The 9,474-nt window shown below is 61.0% G+C and overlaps 1 protein-coding gene across 6 annotated transcripts; it reads right to left on the minus strand.

Moving 5' to 3' along the window:
- Positions 1–406: 406 nt before the first annotated feature.
- ZNF335 (zinc finger protein 335) lies at positions 407–9,252 on the minus strand. 6 transcript variants are annotated; one of them, XM_027646284.1, is made up of 26 exons: positions 9,052–9,252; positions 8,454–8,727; positions 8,033–8,110; positions 7,474–7,803; positions 7,198–7,329; positions 6,964–7,122; positions 6,598–6,856; positions 6,327–6,504; positions 6,133–6,245; positions 5,923–5,941; positions 5,604–5,720; positions 5,442–5,518; positions 5,189–5,349; positions 4,763–5,071; positions 4,587–4,681; positions 4,180–4,463; positions 3,928–4,069; positions 3,468–3,857; positions 3,239–3,381; positions 2,767–2,900; positions 2,470–2,570; positions 2,299–2,376; positions 2,010–2,093; positions 1,776–1,841; positions 1,522–1,603; positions 407–1,188 (listed from the first exon to the last, which is right to left on the minus strand). In XM_027646284.1, exons 1-26 carry the CDS (start codon positions 9,250–9,252, stop codon positions 1,070–1,072), a joined length of 4,125 nt encoding a protein of 1,374 aa, XP_027502085.1. In that variant the 3' UTR covers positions 407–1,069. The 6 variants fall into 6 exon arrangements, with proteins under 6 accessions (XP_027502085.1, XP_027502084.1, XP_027502082.1 ...); XM_027646283.1 differs by having other exon boundaries at positions 407–1,185; positions 2,470–2,573; XM_027646281.1 differs by having other exon boundaries at positions 2,470–2,573.
- Between the last annotated feature and the right edge of the window lie 222 nt (positions 9,253–9,474).

The following is a 9,474-nucleotide window of genomic DNA, read 5'->3' on the forward strand; positions in this document are numbered from 1 at the left end:
TTTTCCCCCTCCACGGATAATCAGTTTAATGCAGGAGCAGAGAACTAAAACTCTGCGATTAGCTGTTATAATCGCATGTAAATACGCCCAGACAAGCCGCTCAGGAGGGCGGTGTGGGGCTCCGGACAGAGTTACACGGGATTTAGGCTGTTTACCACTCGATTAATTTCATGACTCCAGCCCCAAGCCCATCGCTGTCCCAGCTGCCCGGCTCACTTCCCAGGAGTCAAGGTCACTCGGGCGGGAGGCAGCTGATAGCCCAGAGTGTCTGCCAGCAGTGACGGGCCCAGCGCAGCCCTGGGCTCTGGGACCCCTGTGCTGCAGTCCTAGGGGATGTGCTGGGGAGACTGGGCTGTCCTGTCCCCGCTGGCTGGAGCCCAGACCCCCAGGCAGGCACACACCCAGGTCTCCATCCCTTTTTATTCATAAGCGTAGTCAAAGCTTGAGAATGTCACAGCTGAACCCCTCCCACAACCACCGACGACCAATACCAGAGTCCATCCCCTCTTCAGAAGAAAAATAGAGCATCTTCCACCTCTGCCTCCTCCTCCTCCTTAGGTTTCTCCAGTCCAGAGCCCTGCTGCCTGCCTGCAGGCTGGAGATGCCACGGGAGGGTCGGCTGCTGGCACAGTGGGACCACAGGCCCCATGGCTGTGGGGAGCACGTGGCTGTGGCTGCACACACCTCGCCTCTCACATCACACCACACAGCTGTGCTCGGCCCCACGGCTCCCCCAGGACCCTCGTGTGCTGAGCAGACACCGATCTATGTCTGCACACGCAGACAATTCAGGAGAAGGGGTTTCAGATCATCAAGTGCAACAGGCAAAGAGACCGTCCCCACACGGGCTGCCCCTGCAGCTGCTGAGCAGTCTCTGGGGGGATGCACAGGACCCCACTGGCACAGGGCCGAGCGGCAGCGTGTCCATGTCTGTGCCGCTCCGGCTCGGGCGCGTCCCTCGCAGCCCTGACGCAATAAGGCAACTGCTGGCTGGGGCTGCTGCCGGCGTGGCCGCCTGCCCAGTGCAGTGCTCAGCCCTGCCCAGTGCGGTGCTCAGCCCTGCCCGGTGCTACTCTGCCAGCGTGATCACGTCGTAGTGGATGCCCGGCTGCAGTTGATGGATCTGCTCGGCCGCTGCCTCAGCGCTGAAGACGCCCTGGGCCTGGGCCATCGCTGCATCTGCCACTGCTGCAGGGAAAGGGGGGTCAGCACCACCTTGCAGGGTCCCCCCTCCTGCTCCCAGGGAAGGGACACACGGCCACCTCGCTCCTGTGGGGCTCATGGTCTGTGGAGCAGGCAGCCCAGCTCTGGTTAACTCTGGAACTGACAGGCTGGGATCAGCAAAGATCCGCCCTTGGACACCACGGTTGGCAGCAAAACAGCAATCCAGGCCTGCCTTCCCAGTCCTCCCGCCCAGGGCCGCTGCACAGCTCCCTGCCAGCCCCAACCACCACTGCTGGCAGGATTGGCACCCCAAGCCCTGGGAGGACTGGCCCCCTCAGCCCAGGGCCTTGCTCCTACCTGAGACAGCTGAGTGTGCCGCTGCTTCCAGCTGTGCCTGGGTGACGAGCTGCTGCTCAGGTGACACGGGCATGTACTGGATCTGCTCAGGGGAGAACAGGGAAGGCCTGAGGGAAGGGGCTCTTCTGCAGCTGCTCTCGCCACAGTCGCTGCATTGAAGTACCAGCCCATGAGCACCGTTTCACATCGCCCTCTCCAGGCAGGCTCAGGGATCACCTCACAGCAGCCCCTCCAGCTCCTGCCTGGCCCCTTACCTGTGACTCCGGGAGGAACTGGCTGCCCTGCTCATACTGTATGTGGGTGATCTGACCATCCTGTACCTGGGGACAAGCAGTGAGGCTGCATTAGGGCTGTGACTGTCCAGGCCCCCAACAAAGCTGTGACCTGAACTGAGTAAGCTGGAGGGGGCCCAAGGGAGCTCAGCCCCACACATGGCACCCTATGAGCCCCACCCACTGGGTGAAGGGAGTGGACAGCCTGAAGCTCACCTGGATGTGATGTCCCTCTGGGACAACAACATACTCCTGGGGAAGCAAGTGTGGGACGCCTTCCTGGGCAATAATGTATTGAACCTGCAAACACAGGAATTCAGACCCAGGAAAGATCACCACTGCCCACCCCCCACCACCACGGGGCTGGATCTGTCCGTCTCCTGTGCCTGTTTTCACCACCCCAGTGGCTCCAGCTCTCCCTACTGACCCCTGCTGTCCCCACTGCCACCAGCTCTCCCAGCTCCCACGGGGCAGAGTCCCCCGTCCGTGGGCCGTGTCCCCTCACCTGGTTGTCAGCGGTCACTAAGTGCTGTACTGTCTGCCCGTCTGCAGTCGTGATCTCCTGGATGTAGGCTGCCTCCTCCTGCAAGGTCAGTAAGTGCCCCATGTGGTCAGGGGGGCTGGGCCTGGCTGCAGTCTCCTGAGAGGGAGGCTGAGGCTAAGGGATCCGACTCACCTGGCTGGTGACGCTCTGCTCCTGTGTGACAAGGATGTGCTCCTGTCCCAGGGCCTGCTGCAGCCTCTCAGGAGCCAGCACGGCCTGGCCGGCCTGCAGAGCTGCTGCAATGCAGAGAGAGCTGCTGGGGACACCAGTGGGGACACTGCCAGGGCTGCCCATGGCCTCACTCCCCAGGGCTGCTCCTGGCCCTGACCCAACTCAGCCCTGCCTGGCCCACGGGCTGGGTGAATCCTGCACAGGGTTCTGGCTGCAGGACACCTGCAGGTCAGTCCTAGTCACAGGGACACGTCTTACTGTGCAGGGTGGCCAGGGTGTCCTCGTCACTGTTCAGGATGATGGTCTGCTGGGCAGCAGCAGGCCCTGGCCTCTTCCCCTCAGAGCTGTGCAAACGCTGTGTGTGAAACTTGAGGTGCCCATTACGGTTGAACCTATGGGAGAAGCAGAGCAAGCTGGAGTTTGCCACAGGACCCTGTGCTCTCTCAGAGACACAGGCCACAGGCACATCCTACAACATGGCCCATCCCAGTTCCTAGCATGTTCCCATCAGTGCCCAGGTACTGAACCTCCCCATGCAGAGCTTCCTTGGGGATGAAGCTGAGTCCACCCACAGCAGGAATTGTTCCAAGGGCAGAGTCCCCTCTAATAGGGGCTGCTCCTGGGGAAGGGCTGGAGCAGTGAGCTCTGCCAAGATCCTGTCTCTCCTCTTGAACCTTGCAGAGCTCTGTGGGATCTCCCAAAGCAGGAACAGCCCTGCTGCATCACTCACCTCTGCCCACAGACGTGGCACGCGAAGGGCTTCTCGTTGGTGTGGGTCAGCATGTGCCTGCGCAGGTCCTTCTTGTTCTTGGAGGCAAAGCTGCAGTGGGGGCACTTGTGTGGCCGGAGATTGGCGTGCTGGACCATGTGGCTCTGGGACAGGAGGACAAGAGTCAGGACAGAAACACCATTTTCCCAAACCCCTTGTTCCCAGGGCTGTTCTGTGCCAGGCAACCTACCCGGACCTCCGGCCAGAGCGTGGCAGTGAAGTTACAGTCGGGACACTTGAAGGTGCTGGGCCCAATGTGGGCTCTCTTGTGACTCTCCATCTCCGCTCTCCCTGTGAACATGGCTGTGCAAATCTTGCATGAAAACTTTTTGGCTGTGGAAATCTTGCACGAGAGCTTCTTGCCTGTGGAAACTTTGCACGAGAGCTTCTTGGCCATGCCTTGGAGTACAGGCCACTTGATCTTTGGGGATGAGACTTCCTGCCCCTCGGAGGCTGGGGATAAAGATGAGTCCTTCTGGAGCTGCCTGGTGACACACTGCACCAGGGGCCACTTGATGCCGGCGGGCTGAGCCTCCTGGCCATCCACAGGTGAGGGAACTGCAGCATCCCCGTTGAGGGGCTGCGGGAGAAACACCAGTCACACTTGTTCACACTGCTGCCCAGGATGGGGAGCAGGCTCAGCTCCTTACCTCCACAGTCTGGAACTGGCTCCCTGGGACACTGGATGACATGATGTAATGATTGTTATGGTCCTTCAGAGCCTCCTCCGTCATCACAGCCCCGCTCACCACAACTGCGTGGGAGGTCTCCACAGGGCTCTCCTCCTCACTGATGGAGAGGACAGGGTCAGAGAGGCCCTGCCTCCTCCTCCTCACCACTTAAAGCCTCCTCACTGGAGAGCAGAAGTGCCTCCACCTCCCTGCTCCTCCCTTACAGCTGACCTGTACAGCGTGCCAGGGGCCTGGATCTCCTCACTGATGGGTGCAATGATGCTGTACTCTGCTGTCCCGCCAAAGGGGATGGTGATCTGCTGCAGCTCCGAGCCACCCAGGCTTGCCTCCCTGTAAGCCTCCTGCACCAGTGTCTGCCCAGGCTCTGCCATGTGCAGCATCACCAATTTCTGCTGCTGCTGCTCCTTTGAGTCCACCTTTGCCTCCTCCTCCTGTGCCTGTGGCTCACAGGGGCCTGGCGTCTCTCCCGGGTCATCTGGCTTCACCACTGCCACCTGTGTGAGACAGCGGCTCAGCCGAGGGGAGCAAGGCTCTGCAAGACGCCCCTGCAGAGGAACAGGGTTGGGAAGCCTCCCTTTGCCACCCCCCAGCAGGTCTGGCCTCCTCAGCCTGCTCACCTGCAGTGAGCCTGTGGCCAGCTCTCGCTGGGCGCTCATGTTCAGCAGCAGATCCAGGGCTGTCTGCGTGGCCAGCTCTGCTGATCCAGCCACATCTGGGGGGGTGGATGGGGACAGTCAGGTAGGTGCTCGCCCACCTCCTCCCCATTCCAACCCCTTCCTGGGAACTCACTGACCTTGTTCATAGATGATGGTGGCCCCTTCCAGGGAACTCTGTGAGAGGACAGGGGGTTCTGCTCCTGTGACGGCACTCACCGGTGGGCTGGCCTCCGGCTCAGCTGGTGCCTGCACCTGGCTGTGCTGCTGCTTCAGCTCCTCGATCTGCTGCAGGGTGAAGAAGGGGCGGCGGCGGCAGGGCGGCTCCTCGGGGTGCCGCTGTGCCCACTCCTCGAAGGAGTCTGCGTGGCGGCACTGCACGTGCAGGCGCAGGTTCTTCTTGTGCTTGGTGGTGAAGTGACAGAACTCGCAAGCAAACGGCTTTCCTCCTGCAGGGCCCGGGAGGGGGAGTCAGGCACAGGGTTCCCAAGGGATGGCAGGGAGAGCAGGCAGGCTCTGACCTTCTCCGGGAGAAGGGGGGGTGCAGGACATTAGGCTCCTCTCACCTGTGTGCTTGACTGCCACGTGTGAGACCAGGAAGTCCTCCCGGAAGGTGGAATACTTGCAGATGCTGCACTTGTAGGGCTTGTCATTCATGTGTGACAGCTGGTGGTTCAGAAGGACCTTCTTGTCCTCGCAGACGTAGTCACAGAACTCACACTTGAACCTGCCAGGATGAAGCTGCCTGTCACAGGGGCTGAGGGGGAGTGGGACACGGGCTCTGCCAGGGCACGCCATGGGCTGTGCCCGGGCTCCCACCTGCGGTTGGCGATGGCCTGGATGTGTGTCAGCAGGTGCATCTTGAAGGTGTAGCGCTTCTTAAAGGACTTCCCACACTGTGGTGGAACAAAACAGAGCAGTGTTCACCTCCTGCCCAGCCCCACCCGCTGCCAGCCCCTCCCCAGGCTGTGTCTCCCTCACCTTGTCACACATGTGAGGCTTCTCTGTGCTGTGTGTCTTCATGTGCTGCGTAAGCCTCTTCTGCATGGGGTAGACACGGTTGCAGACGGGGCACGGGAAGGAGTTCAGCTTTGGTGGCTGGATGGAGAGCATGAAGATGAGCTCATCTGGACAGGCTCACCAGTTTCCTTACCCTTTCCCCCACTGCAGGACCTGGGCTTCCTCAAGAGATCCAGAAACAATGCCCTCAACAAGGCACTGAGAATCTGTGGAAGACCCAGATGTGCCTCTTCCCATATAACAGTGCTGAGAAACAAGCCAACAGAGTACTCAAACTCACCGGATCAGCTCTCTTCTTCCTAAAAAAAGAAAGAAGAAAAGCCCCGTGTGTGAGCCACACCCCAAGTCTGAGCCGCCTTGTATCCAGACACCAAAACTCTCCTATTTGGAAAGGGCCAGAGGTCAGGGGAAGGGGCAGCCACGGCTGCCCTCTCAGGGTAGGAGGAACAGTGTCAGTGCCATTCAGTCCCCAGGACTGTGCTTCCCTCACCTGTCCCGGCTGTGCACCGTGGAGTGGCGGATGACATCCTTCTTGTACACGCTGGTGTAATTGCACTCCTCACACTTGTAGGGCTTGCTGCCCACGTGGTTGAACATGTGCTCCTGTGAGAAGCAGAACAGGGCCGTGAGACCTGGGGCTGCCAGGCACCCTCGTGGATTCAGAGCAGGGCAGACAGAGCTCACCTTGAGGGAGGACCAGCGCCGGGAGCGGTAGCTGCACTGCAGACACTTGAAGAGCTGCGGGTCGTTGGCCTCGTGCGAGTTGACGTGGAAGCGCAGATCGTCGTGTGTGAGGAACCGCGAGCCGCAGATCCAGCACAGGTACGGCCGCATCAGGGGCTTGGGGGACTTGTAGTAGTACCTGCAGAAACAGGAGCGGGACTCAGAGCTGTGGTGGCCAATGGGCTGGACCAGCCCTGGGCAGAGGCCAGAGGGCCCAGCACACCCCCCTCACCTGCGCCCCATGTACTTGCGGTATTTCTTGCCCAGGAAGCGGCGGGAGGGCCGCCCGCGCCGCCGAGGGACGGCGTCTGCCTCCTCAGCACCCGCGTTGGAGGAAGGGTCCTTGTTCTCGGAGTCTGACTGGCTGATGCTTGGCTCTGCCAGGCTCTCACCGGTCCCGTTCTCCAGGCCAGAGGAACTGGCTGCCTCCGAGTTCTGCAGCTCATGGCTCGGTGTGCCTTGGGACGTCACCAGGGGCTCCACCTCCCCTCCTGCTCCACAGAGCACAGCACGGCTCCGTCACACCCCTGCTGTTGGCTCCGGGAGCTTGTGCACCCCTCTCTGCTCCAGCACTGCTGTTGCCTCCCTCCTCTCTCACCTTCTGGCACATCCTGAGGCATGTTCTCCAGGCGAGGGAGCTTGCGGGGTCTCCCTGGGCGTCGGCGCGGCCTCTCCTCGCTGGACGTGGGGACAGTGCGGCCATACTTGGGCTGTCGCCCCCGTGGCTCATCCTCAGCTGGGTTGTAGTCACTGTCCTCTGCAGGCAAGTGCCCCAAAATGTCAGACCGAGAAGAGACTAAGCTACTTAAGATGTGGGGAGAGCAAGTCCTACCTTCAGGGTCATCAATAGCACCAGCATCCATGATATCATCATCTTCTTCTTCTGGGGCCTCCTCCTCCTCCGTCTTTGGAGCAGCTCCCCCTTTTCGTGGTCGCCCTTTTTTCAAAGCCAGAGCTGAACCCACTGTCACAGAGAACAGGGAGAAAGCTCTTTTACCAGACTGTGTGCCAGGACAGACCCTTATGCTCCAACTCCTCCCTTGTTTCTTCCCCAGAGAGCAGAGCCCGCCTGCAGCGAGGTAAATTTCCCTCAGCCTTTGGCACTCACCTGGCTGGAAGTGACGTTCTTTCATGTGGTTAATCAGTGTTTTCTTGGAGACACTCTTGTACTGACACATCTTGCACTTGAACTGCTGCACCACCACCACCTCCATCATCTCCTCCAGGGTCTCCATGTCTGGCTGGTCCAGCTCCTCCCCACCATCCGTCTCTTGAGCCTGCTCTGGCTTTATGGACAGCTCCACCACTTTCAACTGTTTGGATGGGCCTGAAGGGCCAGGCTGCTCAAGGCACGTGGAGGTAGGTCCATCAGCAACAGCTTCTATCACCAAACTATTGGCCAGAGCAGATGTGGCCACCTGGGACACCATGGGAGCACCTGAAACACCAAAAACCCGCTCAGCCCAGGGGCAGACCTTCACTTGCATCCAGGGCTGCACCCGCACTGGGGGCACAGGGCTGAACACGAGCTCAGGGATGGCTCCTGACAGGACTGTGGAACAGGTGCCGTGGCGGATCCAGCTGGGATGCCCCCTCCAGGCCCCACTCCAGTGGCACAGGCTCACGGACAGACCCACCCACACGGACAGCCCAGGTTGCTCCCTCACCATCATCAGGGCCTTGCAGAATGAGGTACTGGGTGGTCTCTGCCCCTCCATCCTCCGCACTGGTCACGGCGATGCAGCCTGGCAGGGAGAGCAGAGAGCTGACTGCCAGACCCCAGGGCCACTGGGGCTCACTGGGGCTCTCCCAGCTCAGATACAAGCAGGAAGGTGTGAGAAGGGTCTGAATGGAGCCTGTCTGGGCTGAAGGAGCAGCTGTCCAGCAGCATGAGCTCCTTGTCAAACTCTCCAGCTACCACTTCTACTGCAGAGAAAACCCTGCTGACCTCTTAAGACTCGATCTTAAGATGTTTTTGCAACCCTAATGATTCCATGTCCATATTTCCCCCCACCTCCCGAGTTCTGGCACAGCAGCAGCTCCCTCCCAGCCCCCCAGGGTTATCTCCAGGTGGGAGCACACACTCACTCTGGATGATGTCCGGCCCGATCGTGGACTCAATGATTTTGTCAATGGCAGAGCCCAGGTCCGAGGAAGTGGATGCAGTGGAGTCTGACACGACTGTGGCTCCATCAGTGACCACACTGGAGTGGACCAGGACTTGTGGGGACTCTGACACCATGATGGACTGGCTCACAGTGGAGACACTGGAGACCAAGGTGGATTGGGCGATGGAGGATGAGTCTGGCAGGTAAACCCGGGGAACGACATCTGTGCTGGAGCTACTCTCCGAGACCTCTTCCTGGTAGAAGAAAAATAGTCCAGCTCAGCTCAGCTGAGACACCTTTGCCAGACCAAGCCCCTGGGGCAGCCAACATATGCAAATGACCCGATGTATCACTGCAGAACTGCCAGGAAAGGCACCAGAGCAAATCCTTTGGTACCGACAAGGACCTGAACTTCCAAGGCTGTCCTTGCTACCAAGAGAGTCCTGCTGCTCAGACTGGCAAGTACACACGGGATCAGAGGTGTAACAGAGCCTGCCGAGGCCGCAGAGCTCAGTCTGCCAGAAACGCCCAGAGAAACCCCCAGGAACCAGAACCACGGCCGCCCCCCCGGCTCCTACCAAGGAGACGCCGCTGCTGTCAGAGCTCTGCCCCACGCCGGAGTCATCGGCGCGGGAGAGGGACCCGGGCCTCGCGGCGGCGTCGGTGCTGTCCGCCGACACGGCGTCCGAACTCCCGACGCCCAGCCCGCTCTCAGTGGGCTCCTCCTGCGCCTCCTGCGGGGCCGCGTCGCTGCTGCTCTCCACCGCATTCTCCTCCATGCCCACCCTGCCGGGGCCCGCTACGCTCGACCTGCGGGGGGACCGCCGCTGTCAGGGTCGCCGCCGCCGCCCGCTCCCCGCCGGCTCCAGCCCCTGCGGGGTTCCCGGATGGGCGGGCGCGGGGCCCCGGAGAGGCCGCGGGCCCATCCCGGGGGGTCCCGGCGCCGCCCGGTGCCCCGGTCCCGTCATGCCCCGCGGCCCCGCCGGGCCCTCGGCCGCCAT

The sequence above is a fragment of the Corapipo altera genome, unplaced genomic scaffold (genome assembly GCF_003945725.1).
Source record: "Corapipo altera isolate COAL_440 unplaced genomic scaffold, ASM394572v1 64, whole genome shotgun sequence".
Classification (NCBI taxonomy): Eukaryota; Metazoa; Chordata; class Aves; order Passeriformes; family Pipridae; genus Corapipo; species Corapipo altera.

What these genes read in the sequence shown, in the direction of transcription:
- ZNF335 (XM_027646281.1), bottom strand. Translation starts at nt 9,252, where the DNA reads ATGGAGGAGAATGCGGTGGAGAGCAGCAGCGACGCGGCCCCGCAGGAG. An exon ending in ACAGCAGCGGCGTCTCCTTG is followed by an intron (nt 8,728 to 9,051) that starts GTAGGAGCCGGG and finishes TTCTTCTACCAG; the next exon opens with GAAGAGGTCTCGGAGAGTAG. An exon ending in GCCCCTGGCACGCTGTACAG is followed by an intron (nt 4,070 to 4,179) that starts GTCAGCTGTAAG and finishes TGTCCTCTCCAT; the next exon opens with CAGTGAGGAGGAGAGCCCTG.